We start from the raw sequence: 25,243 nt of genomic DNA on the forward strand, positions 1-25,243 counted from the left end.
GTAGTGGTGGGTACCTGTAATCCCAGCTACTGGAGTGGCTCATGCTTGTAATCCCAGCACTTTGGGAAGCCAAGGTGGTTGGATTGCTCAAGCCCAAGAATTCAAGACCAGCTTAGGCAATATGGCAAAACCTAATAGCTATGAAAAATACTAAAAAGAAAAAATTAGCCAGGCATGGTGGCGCGTGTGTATAGTCCTAGCTACTCAGAAGGCTGATAGTGAAAGAATTGCCTGAGCCCAGAGAGGTGGAGGCTCCAATGAGCCGTGATCACACCATTGCACTCCAGCCTGGGCTACAGAGCAAGACCCTGTCTCAATAATAATAATAATAACTCATTTGTTGTCTTTATTAGGTTTTTAGTTGCTTAGAGAAACAGATCTGGCAGGGTGCGGTGGCTCACACCTGTAATTCCAGCATTTTGGGAGGCCGAGGTGGATGGATCATTTGAGATCAGGAGTTTAAGACCAACCTGACCAACGTGGTGAAACCCTGTCTCTACTAAAAATACAAAAAAAATTAGCTGGGCATGGTGGTGCATGCCTGTAATCTCAGCTGCTCGGGAGGCTGAGGCAGGAGAATCGCTTGAATCCAGGAGGTGGAGGTTGCAGTGAGCCGAGATTGTGCTACTGCACTACAGACTGGGTGACAGAATGAGACTGTGTCTCAAAAAAAGAAAAAAAAGAAAGAAAAACTGAGATCTAAAAGGTTTTTTACATCCACATAACCCTCTGTATTGCCTTTAAGTTCTTTTGATAATCACTTTGGTTAAATGAGTGTGGAAAATAAAAGTTCCCCTTCAAAGTTTCCTTTCTTGTTAAAGAATAAGTGTGCTAATAACTCGTTACGCCTTATCCTATGTAGCTATTAGACATGCTTATAGGCACGTAGTACATTCTTTGTCTTTGTACTTTAACCAACATATCTGTGTTGGATGCACTCACAGGCATGTCCCAGCTCGCCATTGTTTTTACCTGTTTAAAAAAGAGGTTTTTTTGTTTTTGTTTTTGTTTTTTTGTTTTGTTTTTTCTAAGATGGAGTCTCCCTCTGTCACCCAGGCTGGAGTGCAATGGCGTGGTCTCAGCTCACTGCAAACTTTGCCTCCTGGATTCAAGCGACTCTCCCTCCTCAGCCTCCCAAGTAGCTGGGACTGGGACTACAGGCACGTGCACCACACCCAGCTAATTTTTGTATTTTTAGTAGAGCCGGGGTTTCTACTAAAAGGTTAGTCTCAAACTCCTGACTTCATGATCTGCCTACCTTGGCCTCACAAAGTTCTGGTATTACAGGCATAAGCCACCGCACTGGTCAAAAAAAAGTTTTAAGTTGTTAGCCAATCAGGTTTTAGTTTAGATTGTGAGGTCTGGCTCCAGCCAACGAGCCAACGGAAATCGGACAACCCCAAATATATAAGGGATAAATATGTCTACTTTTCCTTTGTTGACTGTACTCTCCTGGCAAGAAGGCTAGCGAGAGAACCCTTCCTGCAGTCCAGGAAGTAAAAAGTTGCTTACTGAGCGATCCTTTGTCTTAGTGCTGATTTTTCTTTGCGGCACCGAGTAGCTGTTTCCAACATGAGTAACTATTGTTTCACAATGACCTATGGTTCTGTTTTAATCAAATGTTTTGAGCCTTTTTTATTTATTTATTTATTTTCCTCCATGTGCAGAGTTTCTATCCAGGTCTCAGTGTGCGTTTTGAGCATTTTAACCTCTTTAACAAACGTTCTCATAATGGAGTGCGAAATTAAATCTCTTACTGCTGGAATTCATCAAAACTATAAAAATTAATCACCACAAGGTTAACTTCCAGTCAGGTCATAGACTTCAGTGCTACTGTCTCCAGCCCCTTAAAAATGTCCTTATTAGGCCCTGTTTTTTGTTTGTTTGTTTTGGTTTTTTTTTTTTTTTTTTTTTTGAGACGGAGTTTCGCTCTTGTTACCCAGGCTGGAGTGCAATGGCGCGATCTCGGCTCACCGCAACCTCCGCCTCCTGGGTTCAGGCAATTCTCCTGCCTCAGCCTCCTGAGTAGCTGGGATTACAGGCACGTGCCACCATGCCCAGCTAATTTTTTTGTGTTTTTAGTAGAGACGGGGTTTCACCATGTTGACCAGGATGGTCTCGATCTCTTGACCTCGTGATCCACCCGCCTCGGCCTCCCAAAGTGCTGGGATTACAGGCGTGAGCCACCGCGCCTGGCGCTATCAGGCACTGTTAACTAATGCTTGTGTGGTTAAGTTACAAGGCTTTGACTCCTGGGTACACGTAGCTCATCTAAAGAAGGCACTGACTCCTGCCAGTCTCTGACATCAAACTCAAGGTAACCAAAGCCTGTCTTTGGACCCAGGCAAAGGCAACAATCAAAGTACACTGATTCTATGAGACACAGGAGTCAGAAGCATTTGAACCAGAGCAACTTCATCTTAAATAGGAGCTAGGTAAAATGAGGCTGAGACCCACTAGATTGCATTCCCAGACGTTTAAGGTATTCTAAGTCACGAGATGAAACAGGAGGTCAGCACAAGATTCATAAAGACCCTGCTGATAAAACAATTTGCAGTTAAAACAAAAAAAAAGCAAGCTAAACCCCACCAAAACCAAGAGAGCCATGAAAGAGAATGATCTCTGGTCATCCTCACTGATAAACTCACTGATGCCATGAGAGTTTACAAATGCCATGCCAATGACAGGAAGTTACCACACATGGTCTAAAAGGAGGAGGCATGAATAATCCACCCCCTGTTTAGCATATCATCAAGAAATAACCATAAATAGAGACAACCAGCAGCCCTCGGTGCTGCTCTGTCTATGGAGTAGCCATTCTTGTATTCCTCTAACTTTACTAACATGCTTGCTTTCCACTTTATGAACTCGCCCTGAGTTCTTTCTTGTGAGAGATCCAAGAACCCTCTCTTGGGGTCTGGATCCGGACCCCTTTCCCGTAACACAGGGACAGGCTTGTATTCAAAACCACTAAGATTCATTTAATCACTTTGCCTCTATGTAAAACAATATCATAAATTGTATGCCTTGATACCAAACAGTTTAAATGTTTAGCTACCTATAATTTGGAGCCAGGCAAAGGCGACAAAGTGAACTGCTTTTGTGAGACACAGGGACAGGCTTGTATTTAAAACCATTAAGATCCATTTAATAATTTTGCCACTATCTAAAATAATAGATTCTAAGCTGTGATACTGAATAATTTAAATGTTCAGCTACCTACAAGCTTCCTTTCCTGTCATTCTCTGAACTAGGCAGGGCTTATGAGCTTTCTGTTTAAAACATTGCTAGTTCTTGGCTCGGCACGCTGGCTCAAGCCTATAATCCCAGCACTTTGGGAGGCCGAGGTGGATGGATCACGAGGTCAGGAGATTGAAACCCTCTTGGCCAACATGGTGAAGCCCCATCTCTACTAACAATACAAAAAAAATCAGCTGGGTGTGATGGGGTGCGCTGTAATCCCAGCTACTCGGGAGGCTGAGGCATGAGAATCATTTGAACACAGGAGGCAGAGGTTGCAGTGAGCCGAGATTGTGCCACTGCACTCCATCCTGGCGACAGATCAAGACTCCATCTCAAAAAAAAAAATGCTAATTCTTTATATTTTGTTTTACCTCCAGAATTAAACATTTTTCTTTTCTTTGCCTTTCGACTTTTGCTTTTTGGCTCTGGAAACTGCTTCAAAGGGGTTTTAAAGTTAACGAGTGCTTGCCCATCTCCTTTCCTATCTGGACTGGAATGTATAATTGCCCGCAAGTCTTTTGACTCAGTCCCTTGACCACAAGGATCCCGAAGGACATGATGCACTCGGGAAGGTAGCCACATCATTCTGTTACTGACATGGAACAAACTAAAAGCTTGGCTCTTGATACTCCTCTGGTATACCTTGACCAAAAAGGAGGAAGTATAAACTAAAAAATAAAATAAAATTCTAAGTCCCCTGACAGATTGAATGGACCTTCTCTTGGCCAAAGAAATCTGAAAGGGACCTGAAACACTCGCTGAGTCCATGACAGGAAGCAGGGGTGTGACACACCTCACTGTACGTTCCCCCACTTTTTGGAATTTAGGCTCCAACTGATCAACATTAAAAGAGAAGTCACAAGACTGACAAAATAGACTCTTTGTAGCAATAAAATATCAAAGAGATGAGAGATCAATGTTAAGTCCACATCCCTGATCCAGTAAAAATAAGAGATTTGACCAGATACAGTGGCTCACGCCTGTAATCCCAGCACTTTGGGAGGCCATGGTGGGCGGATCACGAGGTCAGGAGTTAGAGAATAGTCTGGTCCACATGGTGATACCCTGTCTCTACTAAAAATACAAAAATTAGCCTGGCATGATGGCAGGCACCTGTAGTCCCAGCTACTTGGGAGGCTGAGGCAGGAGAATCGCTTAAACTCGGGAGGTGGAGGTTTCAGTGAGCTGAGATCATGCCACTGCACTCCAGCCTGGGTGACACAGCAAAAAATTAGAGGTTTATATATCAGGGTGGAAATGTAACCGTGTGTAGAAAAACAGGATTTAGGGAGGGGTAAAGAAGAGAAATCAATCAACAGGAAGCAGGTGGTTGACTAGACAATCATGATTGCTGTGGGATCTCTGGTATCTCAGTGTCCAGATCAACAGGAAGCAGGTGGTTGATTAGACAATCATGACTGCTGTGGGATCTGGTATCTCAGTGTCCAGATCAACAGGAAGCAGGTGGTTGATTAGACAATCATGACTACTGTGGGATCTGGTATCTCACTGCCCAGATGCAGTGATCTCAGGAAGTTTCAGCTACTGGATACTATCGGGGAGACTAGTTGGCTGGTTTCCTGGAAAGGAAACTCAGATAAGAAAAATGTAACTTTCGGCCGGGCACAGTGGCTCAAGCCTGTAATCCCAGCACTTTGGGAGGCCGAGGCGGGTGGATCACAAGGTCGAGAGATCGAGACCAACGTGGTCAACATGGTGAAACCCCGTCTCTACTAAAAATACAAAAAATTAGCTGGGCATGGTGGCGCGTGCGTATAATCCCAGCTACTCAGGAGGCTGAGGCAGGAGAATTGCCTGAACCCAGGAGGCGGAGGTTGCGGCGAGCCGAGATCGCGCCATTGCACTCCAGCCTGGATAACAAGAGCGAAACTCCGTCTCAAAAAAAAAAGAAAAAGAAAAATGTAACTTTCTCGGCCGGGTGCGGTGGCTCACGCCTGTAATCCCAGCACTTTGGGAGGCCGAGGCGGGTGGATCACGAGGTCAAGAGATCAAGACCATCCCAGTCAACATGGTGAAACCCCATCTCTACTAAAAATACAAAAAATTAGCTGGGCATGGTGGCGCACGCCTGTAATCCCAGCTACTCAGGAGGCTGAGGCAGGAGAATTGCTTGAACCCAGGAGGCGGAGGTTGCGGTGAGCTGAGATCATGCCATTGCACTCCAGCCTGGCTAACAAGAGAGAAACTCCGTCTCAAAAAAAAAAAAAGAAAGAAAGAAAAAGAAAAAAGAAATATGTAACTTTCTCAAGTTTTAAGACAAAGGATTGGCAGGGCAGAGTGACTCATGGCTGTAATCCCAGCCCTTTGCGAGTCAAGGCCACAGGATTGCTTGAGCTATCCCCTTTTCTTCAGTAACCAAAGACCCAATAAGGACAATAGGAGTTTCCAGAACTCAGATAAGAAAAGTGTAATTTTCTCAAGTCACTTTCGTTTTTTTTGTTTTTGAGATGGAGTCTTGCCCTTTCACCAGGCTGGAGGGCAGTGGCATGAAATTGGCTCACTGCAATCTCCATCTCCCAGATTCAAGTGACTCCCCCGCTTCAGCCTCCTGAGTAGCTGGACTACAGGTGTGTGCCACCACGGCCAGCTAATTTTCTGTATTTTAGTAGAGACTGGGTTTCAACATGGTGAAACCTCATCTCTACTGAAAATACAAAAAAATTAGCTGGGTGTGATGGTACACGCCTGTAATTCTAGGATGGTCTCCATCTCCTGACTTCATGACCCACCCTCCTCAGCTTCCCAAAGTGCTGTGATTACAAGCATGAGCCACCTCTCCCAGCCAATTTTCTCAAGTTTTAAGATGGAGGATTGGTAGGGCAGAGCGACTTATGCCTATAATTCCACCACTTTGTGTCAAGGTAAGAGGATTGCTTGAGCAATACACTTTTCTTCAGTAATCAAAGACCTAATAAAGGACAATACGAAGCATGGAAAATTATTTTGAAATGCCATAACATTTTAGTTCCCAAAGCAGATTATTTACTAGGTAAAACAAGACCTTTCATAGTTTTTTTTCTAATTAAAGAAAAAAGAAAACCCATTTTGTCCTTTTTTTTTTTTTTTTTTTTTTGGAGATGGAGTCTTGCTCTTGCGCCCTGGCTGGAGTTCAATGGCGAGATCTTGCCTCACTGCAACCTCCTCTTCCCAGGTTCAAGTGATTCTCCTGCCTCAGCCTCCCGAGTAGCTGGGATTACAGTCACCTGCCACCATGCCCAGCTAATTTTTGTATTTTTAGTAGACACGGGGTTTCGCCATGTTGGCAAGGCTGATCTCAAACTCCTGACCTCAGGTGATCCACCCACCCTCCTTGGCCTCCGAAAGTGCTGGGATTACAGGCGTGAGCCACCACACCTGGTCTATTCTGTCCTTTTAACAGAGAAATTCAAATTCTAGTTTTGAATCAGTTCACTCTCAATATTTAGGCTTATTTTTAAAAGTCATATAATAAATTAATTCCATTTAGTCAACTTGAGCACGTATGATTCTCTCTTGTTTCTCCTCTTTCAACTTTTTCTTTCTGCTGTGGTTTGCATGTGTTCCCCCGCCCCCTCCAAGTTTGTGTGTTGGAAACTTAATTCCAAATGCAACAGCGTGGGGAGGTGGGACCTTGAAGAGATGATTATATCAAAAGGGTACTTCCCACATGAATGGATTAATATATTATTGTGGGAGTGGGTTCGTTATTGCAGAAGAAGATTTGTTATAAAAGTGAGTTTGGCCCCCCTTGCACGCTTCCCCTTCCTCCCATGCATGCCCCCCGTCCCTCTACCTTTCACCACGTGATGAGGCCACAAAAAGGCCCTCGACAAATATGGGCCCCTTGACCTTGGACTTCCAAGCCTCCAGAGCAGTGAAAACTAAATCTCCATATTTAACTAAATCGCCCAGACTTGGGTGTTCCATTATAGTAGCACAAAACAGACTAAGACAATATCCATTCCATTTTATCTGTTATTTATTGATTCTTTCTGAAACAGCCTTTGAATAACTTCCACACTGGATCTTAGCCAAAAGGCCGAGAAGCAATAACCTTTGAATAACTTCCAAACTAGAACAATATTTTTTTTTTATTTTAACAAAAACCCATCTTTTCGGTCTCATAGTTTTTTGTTTGTTTTTGCTTTTTTTGACAGAGCCTCACTTCGTCCCACAGGCTGGAGTGCAGTTGTACAATATTGGCTCACTGCAACCTCCACCTCCTGGGTTCAAGCAATTCTCCCATCCCACCCTCCCGAGTAGCTGGGATTACAGATACCCACCTCCATTTCTGGCTAATTTTTGTATTTTTAGTACAGACATGGTTTCAACATGTTGGCCAGGCTGGTCTCGAACTCCTGAGCTCAGGTGATCCACTGCCTCAGCTTCCCAAAGTGCTGCAATTACAGGCATGAGCCACTGCACCCAGCCGGTGTATTTCACAGATTTCAAAGAAAAAAATACGTCTTATTTTTCTGTTATGCTTTGCATAAAATGTCGCTTTTCCTATTACTTTTAGAACTGCTACTTACATTAATTTGGTTAATTTTTTTTTTTTTTTTTTGAGACAGAGTCTCACTCTGTCACACAGGCTATAGTGCAGTGGTAGTGCAATCTCGGCTCACTGCAGCCTTCGCATCCTGTGGTCAAGCAATTCTTCTGCCTCACCTTTCCAAGTAGCTGGGTTTACAGGCTGATGCGGTCACGTCCAACTAATTTTTGTATTTTTAGTAGAGATGGGTTTCACCATGTTGGCCAGGACGGTCTTGATCTCCTGACCTCATGATCTGCACATCTTGGCCTCCCAAAGTGCTGGGATTACAGGTGTGAGTTACGTCGTCCAGCCAATTTGGTTAAGTAAGAATTGTTAACTCTTAGTGACTTTAATTTCTAGTGAACACTAGAGAACTAGAAAATGTGCAATCATGAACTGTTTTCTTCCAAGTTTGCAAGTACTCGATTTCATAATTACTAGAAACAAGATTCCTAGAACAATTGGAACGTTGTCCTATGACACCATATGGGAAATGGCAGAGGAAATGTTTAATAGGCCCCAAATACCTTTTTTTCTTCTGTAATAGGTAGCCAAAGTTAATAAGTTCTAAATTTATGTTCAGCAATAAATATTTCAGTATCATATTAATATTTAGAAATGATCTAGAAATTCAATACATATTGCTATGGCTTGAATATTTTCCTGCTCTGAAAATCATATTAAAACTAAATCCCCACTGAACAGTACTAAGAGGTAGGAGCTATCAGATATGATTTCATTATGAGGGACCTGCCCTCATGGACAGATTAATCCTTCACAGATTAATGCGTTGTCATGGATGTGGAGTAGTTATAATTTATGTGTGATAGAGTTTGGATCTGTGTGTTGAATTGCAATCCCAAGTGCTGGAGGTAGGGCCTGGTGGGAGGTGACTAGGTGGTGGGAGGTTTCTCACGAATCCTTTACCACCATTGCTTGGTGCTATTCTCCTGATACTGAGTGAGTTGTCCTGGCATCTAGTTTTTTGTTTTTGTTTTTTTTTTTTTGAGACAAAGTCTTGCTCTGTCAACAGGCTGGAGTGGGGCAGTGGCATGATCTTGGCTCACTGCAATCTCCACCTCCCTGGTTCAAGCGATTCCCCTGCCTCAGTCTCCCAGGTAGCTGAGACTATAGGTGCACACCACCACACCCCGCTACCTTTTTGTATTTCAGTAGAGATGGGGTTTCACCACGTTGACCAGGATGGTCTTGATCTCCCGATCTCATGATCCGCCTGCCTCGGCCTCCCAAAGTGCTGGGATTACAGGCATGAGCCACCAAGCCCGGATATCGTTGTTTAAAAGTGTTTGGCAGCTCCTTATCTCTCTACCTCCTGCTGTGGCCATGTGAGACAGCTCACTCCCCCTTTTCCTTCTGCCGTAATCGGAGGCTTCTTGAGGCCTCCTTGAAGCAGAAGCTGCTGGGCTTCTGTACAGCTTGCAGAACCATGAGCTAATTAACTGTCATTTCTTTATGAAGTACTCAGGCTCAGGTATTTCTTTATAGCAATACAGACTAATACAGTGTGGCTCTCTTATAAAAGCCTGTTTGTTTCTTAGTGTGTCCCCTCGCCATATAATGCCCTGCACCAACTTGAGACTCTGCAGAGACCCTGCATTAGTCTGTTCTCATATTGCTATAAATTATTAACTGACACTGGGTGACTTATAAAGAAAAGAGGTTTATTTGGCTCACAGGTCCACAAGCTGTACAGGAAGCATGAGGCTGGCATCTGCTTGGCTTCTGGGATGGCCTCAGGAAAGTCACAATCACAGCAGAAGGCAAAGGGAGACACAGCACTTCACATGGCCAGAGCAGGAGGGAGAGAGAGTGGGGAGATGCCACACATTTTTTAACAACAAGATCTCATCAGAACTCATTCACTGCGACAAGGACAGTCCCAAGAAGAATGGTGTTTAACTGCCCTCATGATCCAGTCACCTCTACCAGGCCCACCGCCAACACTGGGGACTACAATTCAGCATGAGACTTTTGTGGGGCCACAGACCCAAACCATGTCAGACCCCATCAGCAAGAAGGCCCTCCCTACATTTGGCCCTTTGTCCTCGGACTTCCGAGCCCCACAAAACAATACACGAATTTATATTCCTTAGAAATTACCCACTCCCCACTCTGAGGTATTCACGTATAGCAATAAAAAATAGACTAATACAAATAACCGTCATTTAACTTAGATTTTTAAGTTACGGAATATTAGATATAAAACATTCTTAAAAATATACATCTTATAAACATCCTATCAAAAAGATACATCACATAACACATAAAAAGCACAAAAATATTTTAAAAATATAAAAAACCACATTGAAAATACGTGGTTCTTTTCAAGTCTCTTTTTCCTTCTCGCGTTTCATATACATCAGGAAATTTATCTTTTCCTTGTACATTTTGTTCCTTAGTTGAATGTACAGTTTTATGATCGTAAACACACATTAAGTGTTTTGATTAGTAAATCCAGGTAGAAGTTGTACGTGTGCACTGTAAATGTTGACAACTCTAAAGATTTGCCTGTTTAAATTAAATCAAAAAACTTAAACTACCTTTTTATTTACTAATGATTATCTCAGATAAGATGAACTTGAAAAACATTTAGGTAAGCTCTCATTTTTCTAAGAAAATGCTTCATTTATGGGAGCAATTTTCTTCCTTAGATAAATCTTTGCATAGGTACCAAATAACACATTTGTTTAGGATGAGAGCTTCCCCCTCCAAAAAAAGTATTTTTTATACAGAAACGTCCAAATCTCCAAATGTACATGTACTTCAATTGTGACTTGAACTCAAGGTAAACACATAATTAATAAATTAACCTTAGCTTACTCGATGGCCACCGTCTTATATGCTGTTCCCTTGACTGAAATGTTATGAGGCAAACGACTGTACATGAGATGGGACTTACTAGAGGAATTAATGCATGTGATAAGGAACTTGAGAAGTTCCACGACAGCCCATCTGCACAGTAGAGACCTTGGAATGCTGGAAGCAAGGCTCAATTTAGTCTAAAAGCCTGAGACCCAAGGAAGCCAATGGTATAATTCTCAGGTCAAGGCCAAAGTTCTCAGAACCTCAGGTGGGCGGGGGGGGTGGGTAGGCCATTGGTGTAAGCCCTGGAGTCCAAGGGGTAGAGATCCTGGAGTTCTGATGTCCACAGGCAGAAGAAGAAGTGTCCCAGCTCCAGGAGATCAGATGGATTTGCTTTTCCTTTTTTTTCCTTCTGAGATGGAGTCTCAATCTGTCACCCAGTCTGGAATGCAGTGGTGCAATCTCGGCTCACTGCAACCTCCACTCCCGGGTCTCAAGCAATTCTCCTGCCTCAGCCTCCTGAGGAGCTGGGATTGCAGGTGCAGGCCACCATACCTGGCTAATTTTTGGTTTTGTTTTTGTAGAGATGGGGTTTCACCATGTTGTCCAGGCTGGTCTTGAATTCCTGACCTAAAGTGATCTACCCCCCTTAGCCCCCTAAAGTGCTGGGATTACAGGCGTGAGCCACTGCACCGAGCTAAGTATTTATTTTAAATAAACGTTTAAATAACCTAATAAGTATTAACACCTAAGAGGAAACCTCTAGTAAAAAGAGACTTTTTTCCGAGACATGGGCAGCACCTGTGCCATCTTCCTGGTAGATGAACTTTCCAGAGTTCACGAGGAGGTCCTCAATCCTCTCCTTTGCATGTCTCTCTCCCATCATCTCCAAAGCATTCAGCAGGGTGTGGATAGAGGCATTCCGCCCAGTTTTGTTGACCCATTTCGTCAGCATTACATACAAGGCATCACTTGGTCCTGCTGCCTCAGCTCTGGCCACGCAGATCTCATTTTCCGTGAGGCCCAGCAGCCTCATGAGCTGGTCCCAGGAGTTAAAGGACACGTGGTCTGTAAAGTAGTGGAAGCACTGCCTCAGAGCTGGGTGGGAAAAGCCACAGAGACAGCCAGGTGAGCTGGGACTCGGAAAGGACAGAGGATCCCACATCGTGCCCAGAACCCAAGAAGAGAACTTGGAGAGCCCCCTGCATGGGCAAACCTGTTGCTCCATTGTCCCCTTCCTCCCATCCACAGAGGGCCGACTCACACTGCCCGGCCTCCCTGGCACCCAAGGCGCAGAGAGGCATTAAGGTCACCAGAGAATCTGTCCTGAGGGAGGGCTGAGAATCCACCTGGGGAGGATAGATGGATGCTACAGAGGCAGAAAGCAAAGTGGGTGAGAGCCCGAGGGAGGGAGAGAGCGTGGCTGCAGCGGGAGCTCAGATGAGGGAGGCTGCTTGGACTGCACTTGCCATGGGAGCAGGTCCCAGGGCGACCACTTCTGCATTTGTGGAAAGCGCAGGGTCTGGGGCAGGGGACCTCTGTTTACACCCAGCTCAGTCTCATTCCCTGAGGCTGGGGCAGAGCTAGGTGGGGGCAAGCAGACCCTGAGCAAGAAAGCAACCTGAAGACAGAGCAACCCTGCCCACATCTCAGGACTACCAGGGATTAAATGGAATGAGATGTGTTTGCACACCACCATCCACAGGGATGGAAGAGACCAGGAATACCAGGCTGTTTTCTAACAGCCTCATTTAAAGAACCTAAAAAGAAGTGACATTTATTTTAATGTATGGTATAATTATATGAAAAATATAATTTAATATGCAATCAATATACAAAAACTGAAACCCAATTGTCTCATAGAAAGGTATTTTTGTTTGTTTTTTATTTTTTTGATAAACAGAGATTGACCCTTCTGGTCTTCAACTGCTTGAAACTTTTGTTTTATCTGAGTTACTTCCTCAGGAAAGACCTTCAGGCCTCTCAAAAAAAGTGTCAAAGAACTGAAACTCACGATATGACTACATCCAGACAGTGATAGGATGAGGGACCCCTCATTCATCTTGATTGTTTCCTTCCTGCATCCTAGCTCCTACTTCTTATACCTTGTTACATTTCTTGCCTGCTACATAAACCCCTAGTTTTAGTGGGTCAGGGAGATGGATTTGAGACTGAGCTCCCGTCTCCTCTGCTGCAGCACCTGTTAAAGTGGTCTTGGCAACACTCATCATCTCAATGACTGGCTTTCTGTGCAGCGAGCAGCAAGACCTAGACTAAACCCCTGGTGTTTTGGTAACAGATTTTGGTTCCCTAACTAGGGAAGTGTTATTCATGGCTCTACTGCCATGGCCAAGGAGTCTCAGAAGCCCCCCTAAGCAGTTGCCGCCCTAATTTTGGCTGGACGTGAGTTTCAGTCTCTCTGTGGTTCCACTGCAGCTGGCCCCAACCACATTCCTGATTACCCCAGAAGAACTACCTTTGAAATTTGACATTTGCATCTGGATAGGTGATTGTGCTTTGTGGGCTCAGACACAGGTTCTGCTTTTCTCAATTTGGGAAATTTTTAAAGGAATTTTCATTTGCAGGTTGAACAGGCCCAAGTGACTGTGAGAAGGAAGCACCCTGACTCAGTTTGAATACTCTTGGGGGTTTGTTTGTAATTGTGTGTCGTGTTGGGGAAAGTGAGTGTCTTTCGTGGGTACCAGACAGCAGGACTGGTTCCTCTGGATTTCAGAAATTTGAAAGAAATTTTTGGCTGGGCGCGGTGGCTCATGCCTGTAATCCCAGCACTTTGGGAGGCCAAGGCAGGTGGATCACGAGGTCAAGAGATTGAGACCATCCTGGCCAACATGGTGAAACCCCGTCTCTACTAAAAATACAAAAATTAGCTGGGCATGGTGGCGTGCACTTGTAGTCCCAGCTACTCGGGAGGCTGAGGCAGGAGAATCACTTGAACGCAGGAGGCAGAGGTTGCAGTGAGCCGAGATCTTGCCACTGCACTCCAGCCTGAGCAAGACTCCATCTCAAAAAAAAAAAAAGAAAGAAAGAAAGAAAATTTTGTTGGCAGATTGATCAAGCCCAACCAATGAGGAGAGGAAGCACCCTGACCATTTCAGTTTGGATACTCCTGGGGCTGGTCTGGTGTTGCAGCAGTTGGATTGTGTTTTGGGGATTACCCGTATGTGTTTGGTAGAGTCGTCGGAAATTAGAATTCAGTAAACTTGGTATTATTGTTAATACTGTTTGGCCCCCAAATTGGAAACTGGAGTTTGCTGCTGAATGAGAAAGTGGGAAGGAGTTCCCTGTATTGAGGCTCTTACATTGCTGTTCTAGGCAGGTTGGGCCAGGTTAGTTGTTTCTAGGTGGTATTCTCTGTAATGCTGTTTGACCCCAGTGTTCTTTGGAGTCTGAAGAGGTTTGACCCTTAAAAACCAAACTGCCATGGCAACCGCTTTACCTAAAATTTTGGTTCACACCTTCACTGTATTACCTATGGGGACTAACAAAGTTCAGCCATGTGAACGTATTTGTAGACTGGTAAGTTTATATTGCTCTCTCATGGCCAGAGTTCAAAGGTAAAAGCTACTGGGTCTTTGTGTGTTGTGTGAATAGGTCTAGATGTGTTTATGTGTATGTACATTTATACCATTATTATCATTATTTGCGACGGAGTCTTGCTGTTGCCCAGGCTGGAGTGCAGTTGCAGTATCTCAGCTCACTGAAACCTCTACCTCCTGGGTTTGAGCGATTCTCCTGCCTTAGCCTCCTGAGTAGCTGGGATTACAGGCATGTACCACCACACCTGGCTAATTTTTGTATTTTTAGTACAGACGGGGTTTCATCAGGTTGGTCAGGCTGATCTCGAACTCCTGACCTTGTGATCCGCCTGCCTCAGCCTTCCCCAAAGTGCTGGGATTATAGGTGTGAGCCACCATGCCCAGCCTTTACATTTATTATCATTAAATTACATGTTGTGTCTGCCAAATTGACTCATAGGTAAAAGAGTGCTTGTAAATTAAGTCAGTCAGTCCAAGCAATTTTCAAGTTCATGTGACTTAAGGTAAATCCTTACTAAACAAGCTGGCTTTAAAAGTATTGGTGTAAAAAAAAAAAAAAGTGTCTTCAGAACTGTCAGCATACCTTTTTTCCTGGGTTTTATATTTGTCTCTGCTAGATATTTTGAGGTATCAGTTTGGCACAAAAAAATTGTAAGACTTTAAATCCAACCAAAACCAAATGATCTTTGAGTCAGTTTTTGGCCGAGTATTTTAATGAACAGTTGAATCTTCTGAGTTATTGGTGAAAATACCTATATATTTAACTTTGAAGCTCTTAAGTGAGCACCTAATGGTCACTGGCTATTAAAAAAATGATTGGCAGGCCGTGGTGGGTCACGCCTCTAATCCCTGAACTTTGGAAGGTTGATCACAAGGTCAGGAGTTTGAGTCCTGCCTGGCCAAGATGGTGAGACCCTGTCTCTACTAAAAATACAAAAATTAGCTGGGTGTGGTGGCAGGTACCCATAATCCCAGTACTTGGGAGGCTGAGGCAGGAGAATCTCATGAACCTAGGAGGCGGAGGTTATAGGGTTACAGTGAGCTAAGATCGTGTCACTGCACTCCAGCCTGGGTGACAACAAGACTCTGTCTCAAAAAAAAAAAGGTTGACAAGGAAATAACTAACTTTAAATGATGGTGTATAATATCTCAATTTTCAGAAGCAATCTGGATAAACTTAATGCAAGAACTGAGTAAATGTAAATGGAATACATGTTTTAAGTAAACTTTTCACATAACTAAAAATCTTAAAATTACTTTTGATGTTCATCATTGGGTATCTGAGTCATTTCCAATTATGAAAGTTATAAATACAAGGAAATACGTTTCTAAAAATTGTGGAACTGTTTTCTTTTCTTTTCTTTCTTTCTTTTTTTTTTTTTTTTTTTTTTTGAGGTGGAGTCTCCCTCTGTCACCCAGGCTGGAGTTCACAGGTACACGCTTGGCTCACTGCAACCTCCACTTCCTGGGTTCAAGCGATTCTCCTGTCTCAGCCTCCCAAGCAGCTGGGATTACAAGCTTGTGCCACCACACTCAGCTAATTTTTGTATTTTCTGTAAAGACAGGGTTTCACCATCTTGGTCAGGTTGGTCTTGAACTCCTGGCCTCAGGTAAGCCACCGCACTCAGCCAGAATGGTTTTCATCTATAAAATGTTAATATGTGATTTCAATGCTAATATGCTAATATCAAGATTTCTTGCTTTCTAGGGTTTCAGTAAAATTTAAGCTTACTACAAATGAAAATTATAGTTAACATGCAACTGTGTGTATAAAACGGGCCAAAAAAGATGGGTTATTAGTGAGAAAAAGAATAATTTTGCCTAATTCAGAAGTTAACTAAAAGTTAATTCAAATTATGGACTTGAAAAAGATGATTTATGAAACAAGGTAATAAGAAACCAGTTTGTAGGGAAGAGAGATGTAAAAAAAAATTATAAATATGAAGATGTATTTTTGGTAAAGAAAGTTACCCAGAAAAGATAATAATTTTGTATGAGAAAAGATCTTGTACAGTAATTTTTTCATCCTGGAGTAAAATGACTGGTTATTTAAAGAAGAGAAAGAGGACAAGAAAAAAATCTGGGACTGCATGGAAAGCCCAGGCATGTCACAGATAGTCTGTGTAAATTACATGTAGTTTTTTTCTGTTTCTCTGTGTGTCTCTTTTCATGCACATACAGAGAAATAGAAAGCTGAAAAAGTTAGATAATAAAATATTCTTTAAAACCTGATAGAAGATTGGAGAAATTTAGCTAATTAACATTTTTATAGTTAAAGCTCTTAGTCTTGATAAAGATAAAACAAGAAATACTGTAAAGAAATGCATTGGCAGTTTGGCTTTTTTTTTTTTTTTTTTTGAGATGGAGTCTTGCTCTGTCTACAGGCTGGAGTGCAGTGGCACAGTCCTGGCTCACTGCAACCTCCGCCTCCTGGGTTCAAGTGATTCTCCTGCCTCAGCCTCCTGAGTAGCTGGGACTACAGGCATGTGCCCAGCTAATTTTTTTGTATTTTTCGTAGAAACGGTGTTTCACCATGTTGGCCAGGATGGTCTCAATCTCTTGACCTTGTGATCTGCCCACCCTGGCCTCCTCAAGTGTTGGGATTACAGGCATGAACCACTGCGCCCTGCTACAATTCTTTTTTTAATATAGTTAAGCATGAAGCCAGATTTAGTGTAGAGCCAAACATTTTGCATACCTGTTTGCATTGCTCCACACTATATTTGCTATTTTGCATAGATAGCGCTAGGACTCAAGTGCTTACTGGCCACGTGTAAAGTGAGTTTCATGTTTGCATCGCTTCACACTGTATTTGCTATTTAGCATAGGTAGCACTAGCACTAAAGTACTTTTACTGGTCATGTAAAGTGAGCTTCTTATTACTCACATACATGTTCTCATTGCTTCACACTATCTTTGCTATTTTGCACAGGTAGTACTAGTACTAAAATACTTATTGACCATGTAACTAAAGTGAATTTCTTAATTGCACAAAATATATAATGATATTGGTGGACTTAAAAATAATAAATTGTGTATCAGGAATCAAATATCCATCATGTAGGTTTTCTAAGGCTCTGGAAAACAGTGTAGCCTACAAGGTAAACTGAGTAGCAGAAAAATTTGGGGTTGGTGTTGTGTTCATTTTTGCTTCTAATTTTCATTTATTTGCTGTTTGTTCTCCTTTGGGTTTTACTTACCTCTCTCTCTCTCTCTCTCTCTCTCTCTCTCTCTCTCTCTTCATATATGCATATAGTATATAAAACCATTGATATTTTAGTTTTTCTGGTTCTATAAACAGTCACTTTGTTTCCTAAGCATTTCCAACATTTCATTCTTTGCTCTATTTATCTAGAGTTCCTAAGCTACATTTGTCCAGCTTTCAAAAATTGATAGAGGATACCAGCCATTTAAATTTTGGTTGGTTTTCCTTACCTCTGAGGATAGAGAGAGAGAGCTACAAGAGATTTAAGGTTCTGGCAAAAAATAAAAATAAAAAACTTATTTTTACAAGTTCTGAGCAGAAATAGTACATTATGTATTTTGCTATTTGGAAAAGTAGGTGAGAGCAGAAATGTTTAAATGCTGTTTATTTCCAAGGTAATTCAATTTGGTCAATAATTTGAATTGATGGTGGATGTCCAAGAGATACATATTAGACTTATTAGTTATTCTAGAATTATGCAGGAAGCACTGTCACATCTGAGGTGATGTTTAGCTTCCTTTGGGTTATGCGTACAGAGAAACGTTAATATGTGTTCCAAGATTCTACAACATTCCTGAAATTCTGAGTTGTCTTAATATATATTATCAGTAATAATTATCATGTTAAATCATTGTATGTCACAGAAATAACCAAACTCCCTGGTCTATTGTGTCTTTGACTATGGCTGTCCTAAGATTTGATCATCCACAATTGATGTTTTTCTTTGATCCATCTAAAAAAAAAAAGGTGACTTCTAATCAGCTACAGTCCAGGGCTTGCTTTTATAGGGGAGTTCATGAAAATGACTCTTGAATGAAGATTTCTGATATCTGTGGAGATTGTTGTCATTGGATTACAGAGAAAACTTCTAGTGCAGTCATTGAAAGACCCATGTGTGCCCAGGCACAGTGGCTCATGTCTGTAATCCCAGCACCTTGGGAGGCCAAGGCAGGCGAACCACTTGAGGCCAGGAGTTTGAGACCAGCCTGGCGAACAGGGCAAAACTGTCTCTACTAAAAATATAAAAAGTACCAAGGTGTGGTGGCACACACCTGTGGTCCCAGCTACTCAGGAGACTGAGGTGTGATAATTTCTAGATCCCAGGAGGTGGAGGTTGCAGTGAGGTGACATCACGCCACTGCAGTCCAGCTTGGGTGACAGAGTGAGACTCCATCTCAAAAAAAAAAAACAGACTGATGCGTTCATAAAGATTGTGATTGTTAACCAAACATGAAGCAGGGCAGGAGTTGATTTCGAAGACTGAACTAATAGTGGACTGAAATAATTTTTATGGCTTTAAGTATACTTTAAGTATCTTGATTACTTTTGTAAGCAGAATTTGAGGCATGTTTCTCTCTCTGCCTAATTTCCCCAGAATTTGTAAACTATTTGTGACTATTAATCTACGGCAATGTGTTTGTTTGTATATGGTCGATAACAAAATGTTTTCTTTTACAATGGAACACAGTTGGAGAAAATGGTTATTTTCCAAGAACTTTGATTGCAAAGGCCTTGTGAGAGGTTCCAATAAAGCCAGCTTGGGAGAGCCTATGTGGACAGTGAGTTTTGCTGTACTTGGTGTGGGTAAACAGGCCATGTGTATGGAACTAACTTACTTTGCAGGTACATGGGTCCCACTATAATTTGTCTTTGGAGGAAGTGGGGCCGAGAGAGAGAGAGAGAGACTGAGTTCCAGAAGAAACATAGTCTTCTAGTATTAGATTAACCTTTGATTCCTGGGTCATCCACAATATGAAGCTTCCCACAATGCCCCTCTTCAGCCATGAAGCAGCCAGAAAGATCCAGGACCAGATTCCCCATGACTGGGGGATTAATAAATAGCAAGGGAGAATTGAAATCAACCCAATAGTTCCATCAAAAGGGTTTTTGTTTGTTTGTTTTTTAAATAAACATAGAAATTGACCTTTTTGTTCTTAAAGCTCAAATCTTACATTTGTTTTATCTGAGTTCCTTTTTCAGGAAATGATCATCAGGCCTCTCAAAAAAATTATCAAAGAACGGAAACTCACCAGATCACTACATCCAGTGGGATGCTGGACCCCTCATTCATCTTGATTGCTTCCTTGCCCCCTCCCTAGTTCCTGTTTTCTTACACATTGTTACATTTTATCCCTATTCTATAAACCCTTAGTTTTAGTCAGTTGTGGACATGGATTTGAGACTGAGCTCTCCTCTCCTTGGCTGCAGCACCCAATTAAAGCCTTCTTCCTTGTCAATACTTGTCTTAGTGATTGGCTTTCTGAGCACCAAGACCTAGACCCAACCTCTGGTGTTTCACTAACAAAATAATGAGTGAAATATTTTCCACTCTTTCTTGCATTAAGTCTTTGGCATTGGCATATTGTTTACACAACAGTGCTGCAAATTGGGCTTAGGCACAGATCAAGAGCTCATTAGCCCACTGAAGTCAGTGGTGCCATGCAGGAGAGGACAGCCCCTCAAGAGGTCCTGAACAGCAAAGGAGAAGAGAGGAGGTGGATGAGGGGATGGACAAAGTGGTTAGTGCTGTAAATAGGGTGCAGAGAGGATCAGCTAGAGTGAGGAAGAGCTGGGAGAAGATAATTTAGGGTCTTGATGGTCTATAACATAGAACCCCCGGTTTCTGGCATGGATTGCTCTGGAAGAGCACTCTCTGCAATTGGGACACCAGTTAGAACACTGTCCTTATTCCCTCCATTCCTGCTGCATCTCCAGAAGCAAAACACTTACTCTCAGTGGGGTCAGCGCCATTTGGTAGAACCAGCAACCTTGTCCTCTGAGACCCTTTGTCTTCTGCTGGTCTCTGTAACATACGGTGGGGAACGCCTTAGTCTGGGTCAGGAGTCCTGCAGTCTAGTACTGACCCTGACCACCAGCCAGTCCTGAGACCTGCAGCATGTCACTTTCCCTCTTGGGTCACCATGGAGATGGAAAAAAACCTTCTGGTCCCCCAGAGCTCATAGCCACTCTCCATTGCAGGCATTACCACCTCAGTTCCACTCCCTGTCAGATCAGCAGTGGCATCAGATTCTTATGGGAACATGAACCCTATTGTGAACTGTGCATGTAAGGGGTCAGGTCACATGCTCCTTATGAGAATCTTATAGCTGATATGTCACTGTCTCCCATCACCCTCAGATGGGACCATCTAGTTGCAGAAAAAGAAAAAAAAAAAAACAAGTTTAGGGCTCCCACTGACTCTACAGTATAAAAAATTATACAATTATTTCATTACATATTACAAGGTAATCAGAATAAAGCGCACGATAAATGCAACGTGCTTCAATCATCCCCAAACCACCTCCACCTCCCAGTCCATAAAAAAATTGTCTTCCAGCCAGGTGCAGTGGCTTACACCTGTAATCCCAGCACTTTGGGAGGCCAAGGCAGGCGGATCAAAAGATCAGATTGAGATCACCCTGGCCAACATGGTGAAACCCCATCTCTACTAAAAATACGAAACAATTAGCTGGGCATGGTGGCGCATGCCTATACTCCCAGCTACTTGGGAGGCTGACGCAGGAGAATTGCTTGAACCTGGGAGGTGCAAGTTACAGTGAGGTGAGATCGCGCCACTGCACTACGGGCAAGCCTCTGTCAGCCTGGACAACAGTGTGAGACCCCAGGAAAAATTGTCTTCCACAAAACTGATCCCTGGTGCCAAAAAGGTTGGGGACCACTGGTGTATAATATAATGTCTTTTTAATACAGATACACTGATGCATAGATTTGGACAAAGAATTACAGGAAATGATTTCTCATAGTTACTTGAGGAAAAAGACCCAGGGCACTGCAGAAGAGTGGAGGATGCTCTCTTCACTGAGTACCTTTCAAGAGTTTAAATTTTCTGTTTTTGTTTTTGTTTTTTTAGATGGAGTCTCGCTTGTTGCCCAGGCTCGAGTGCAATAGCGCAATCTCACCTCACTGCAACTTCTACCTCCCAGGTTCAAGCAATTCTCCTGCTTCAGCCTCTCGAGTAGCTGGGATAACAGGCACACGATGCCATGCCCGGCTAATTTTTTGTATTTTAGTAGAGACGGGGTTTCACTGTGTTGCCCAGGCTGGTTACAAACTCCTGAGCTTAGGTGATCCGCCCGCCTCGGCCTCCCACAGTGCTGGGATCACAGGCGTGAGCCACTGCACCTGGCTGGTAGTTTAAATTTTCTCACTTTAAGTATAGGAACCTTCTCCTGAAAATGTCAAAGCACTTAATCAAGCTGGAGAGATGATTGACCGTTTTAATGTTTGCTTGTTTTTTACATTTTTAGTTAGAATAAATGGATACTAATGCAAGAATGGAACAGCCTAGGTGGAAGGAGATCATTGTCTAGATGAGCATTTAACCTCTGATCAAGGAGGAACCCAAAGCAGAGGGAAATAGGAGAATCAGTGGCTCAGCGGGGTTGGAAAAACCAGACAGTGACTAGAACAATTCAGGAAGTGGCTCGCTTTGCATTAAAACACAAATCAAGTTCCGTTTAGATTATATAGTTAAACGCAAAAATCACATCATTGAAAAAATATCTCCATCAGAAGTTAGAGAAGTTCGTCTTGTGTTGGAGAAAGGTCTTTCTACAGTAATGAGCAATGAAAAAGTAAATATATCTACAGATTTCACTGGTTAAAAATTAAGGCTTCTACATTGGAAAATACTAGAACAAAAAGCGGCAAGAAGTCAGGAATCTATTGTCTGAGTGTGAGAAACAGCACAAGTAGGAGAGCACGCCTTTTCATAAAGACTCTGTAGACAAGACACCGATTTTATGCAAAAACAGTCAAAACAAAGCAGTGTTCATTTAAGGCCAGGCACAGTGGCTCATGTCTGTAACCCCAGCACTTTGGGAGGCCAAGGCAGACGGATCACGAGATCAAGACCATCCTGGCTAACACGATGAAACCCCATCTCTGCTAAAAATACAAAAAATTAGCTGGGTGTGGTGGCATGCACCTGTAGCCCCAGCGACTCAGGAAGCTGAGGCAGGAGAATCGCTTGAACCCAGGAGGTGAAGTTGCAGTGAGCCAAGATCGTGCCACTGCCCTCCAGCCTGGATGACAGAGAGAGACTCCATCTCAAAAAAAAGAAAAGAAATGTTTGTAATATTTTCCTAAATACCAAAAAAAAAAAAAAAAAACCCTTTGATGTCAGATCCAAATACATGAACTGGTACAGTCCAACACTAGGGGGCTGTGTGCGTGTGTGTACATGCATGCGTGTGTACCTGTGTGTACGTGCATGTGTGTAGATGCATGTGTGTGCCTGTGTGTGTGTGTGTGTGTGTGTGTGTGTGTGTATGCACAGTAAGCAACACTTCTACACGCTGACTTGGAAATCGTGCTTCTTCTTAGAAGTCTCCATACAACCATATTCAGAAATCTGGACAGAGATTTACATTCAAATCTGTTTGATGCAATACTAATTTCAGGGTAAATTTTAAACCCCTGCTGTTATGAGCAAGGGCTCCCTGAGTTCTGTTAGGAGCACACAGTGGAGACCGTGCAGCCCTCATTCAGTCATCAGTGAACCCTGTGACCCCCACTCTGTGCCTGTGGAGCTCCAGGTTCTGAGGACACAGCAAGGATATGACAGGGACTAAGAAGTAGATGTGCTGCAGAGTGGCTGTGCCCTTGTGAGGACGGCTGATTCTTCCCACGCAGCCCCGTTCCCTGCAGTCCCATCTCCCTCAGGTTCCATGTCCCCCTTGGCCAGGAGAACTGAGGCACGGCCCTCGATCTCTGCCTATAAGGTCTTGAAGAGACCCGACCCCCACTCACCAGCAGAGACTGTGCCTCCCCGGGGGACTGTACAATGACATCTGTCAAATCTGCTGGCTCCTGGCTTTCCATTGGCTCCTCAGAAGCGAAAGTGGACAGCGAGTCTGCGTTGTCCAGAATCTCATTGTGGTCATTGTCCTTGGCCTCTGGCCCTCGTAGAGTACACCAGCAGAAGGAACAGACCTTAGGAAGGCAAAGAGCCAACTCAGAAGCCCACACCCAGGGCACCCCACAGTGTCCCCAGGGCACAGCTGGACCTGCTGTCCCTACCCCCTCCCAGTGAGGTCACCCCAGGAAGTCTATGCTTAGTACATCCAGGACCTGCTGCTGGGGCCAGGCCCTGGTGCTGTGCTCAAGGGCTCACCCCATCTCCAGGGTACAGGTTGGGTGAGGATGCCACCCAGGCTGCAGGAAGGGATAGGCTGCAGCATGGCCTGACAGCCTATGTGATGCTCCAAATGGCCTGTGTCCCCCAAAACCAATCTGCAGCATCCAAGCCACTTCAGAGACTCAGGGCAGCCGTGAGAACATGCGACCCACCCACCCAGGCTATACTGTGGGCAGGGAGCAGTTCTTGAGCCCTGGATGCCCCTGGCTCCTGGAGAAATCAACTTACTCTGCCCATGCACCTGGAGTCTCTTCCACAACCTAGAAGAGAAAGGGGTTTCTTAGCGGACGGGGAAGGGCCCATGCGGCGCTCCTCCTTAGAGGGCAGTGTTGGGCAGGGGCGGGCTGGGGGCTAGGGCACTGGACAAGGAGCCCCGGGCCTGGGATCCACATGAGGCCTTGCCAACTCAGGAACTCCCTCAGGACAGGGAGTATAAGGGGAGGTGGAGTGAAAACATGTGGACAATCTCTGTGTTCTGCTGTGTTCTGCTCTGACCAAAGCTAAATAAATCCCCTGACCGCTTCTCGTCCTGAACCTTGTCACCCAGTTGAGGAGCTGACTGCCCCCTGCCTGGCTGGGCCTGAACATGGGAGGAAGTGGCCCTGCCCTCTCAGACTTGACGGGGAGATGAGGGGACCCCAGCCCTGGGAGAGGGACTGATGAAACCAAGGTCCTGGGCGGTGCACAGGAAGGGGAGATGCGGGGTGATCACAAGGAGGAAGATAGAGCCGGGATGGAGACGCCAGGATGGAGACACCAGGACTTGGGGCAGAGGTGGGCGATTCTGTGTGTGGGAACAGGAGGAGGCAGGGCGGAGAGTGCCCAGCATCCCTGTCCTCAGCCAGCACCTACCTGAGCGGATGTAACAATAGATAAGCAGTATGGCCACAATCAGAAGGAACACAACCACAGCACTCGCAAGTGAAATCTCCAACACAAGTCCATTGTCTGAGAAAAGACAGGAAAAGACAGGAGTCCCCAGGCTGGCGGTCACTGTCTCCTCCGCAGCTGGGGCTTCCCCAGTGGGCTTTGTACCTGATTTTTCTTCACACTTGATGTCACTCTCTGGCGTACAATTACTGACTGGAACCTTCCCACTGGGGCACCTGGGTACACACAAGAAGGGAGCAAATTACTCTTGGCCCTTAAAACCCAAGTAGGAAAAGGACAGGTCTTACTGAGAAATCAGGGACCAGGGGTGACGCCAGCTGGGTTGGCTCAGGTCCTCATGGGAACTTAAGGGAGCTCCACCCACGGCCTTATTACGCCTTTTGTGGGCTGTGGGCATTTCTGTCTTCTTGCATTAAAAGCAAATATTAAAAATTACATTTTAGGACTCAATTAGTTTAAGTATAAATACAACCCTGGCTGGATTCTATGTCAATATTTTCTTAGGATTTCAAGATAAAATATTTCCTGCACCTCTCTGATGGGTTCTTAAGTCACAGCCTCCTGAGACCAGTGAACAAGTCAGCCTGGCCAAGGGGACTTGTGCTGGAGAGGAAGGAGGGGGCCACTGCAGAAGGCAGGGGTGGGGACAGTCAGACGGACCAGGAGGGGCCACTGCAGAAGTCAGGGGTGGGGACAGTCAGACGGACCAGGAGGGGCCACTGCAGAAGGCAGGGGTGGGGACAGTCAGATGGACCAGGAGGGGCCACTGCAGAAGGCAGGGGTGGGGACAGTCAGATGGACCAGGAGTGGCCACTGCAGGCTCAGAAGAC

At 44.2% G+C, this 25,243-nt stretch overlaps 1 protein-coding gene across 3 annotated transcripts in view; it reads right to left on the reverse strand.

Annotated features, from left to right (window-relative positions):
* Window positions 1–7,167: 7,167 nt before the first annotated feature.
* Window positions 7,168–25,243, reverse strand: part of TNFRSF10A (TNF receptor superfamily member 10a) — a 37,899-nt gene continuing 19,823 nt past the window's right edge. The window contains exons 5-10 of one of the 3 annotated variants that reach the window (XM_010347737.3): window positions 24,558–24,628; window positions 24,375–24,470; window positions 23,751–23,782; window positions 23,135–23,317; window positions 20,093–20,165; window positions 7,169–11,698 (exon numbers count right to left, since the gene is read on the reverse strand). In XM_010347737.3, coding sequence (XP_010346039.3) covers window positions 11,349–11,698; window positions 20,093–20,165; window positions 23,135–23,317; window positions 23,751–23,782; window positions 24,375–24,470; window positions 24,558–24,628 — 805 coding nt within the window. In that variant the 3' untranslated portion in view covers window positions 7,169–11,348. Of the gene's footprint in view, window positions 11,699–20,092; window positions 20,166–23,134; window positions 23,318–23,750; window positions 23,783–24,374; window positions 24,629–25,243 lie in introns of all 3 variants that reach the window. The other 2 variants (XM_074384062.1, XM_010347736.3) reach the window with 2 other exon arrangements.

Source organism: Saimiri boliviensis, chromosome 13, assembly GCF_048565385.1.
Source record: "Saimiri boliviensis isolate mSaiBol1 chromosome 13, mSaiBol1.pri, whole genome shotgun sequence".
Classification (NCBI taxonomy): domain Eukaryota; kingdom Metazoa; phylum Chordata; class Mammalia; order Primates; family Cebidae; genus Saimiri; species Saimiri boliviensis.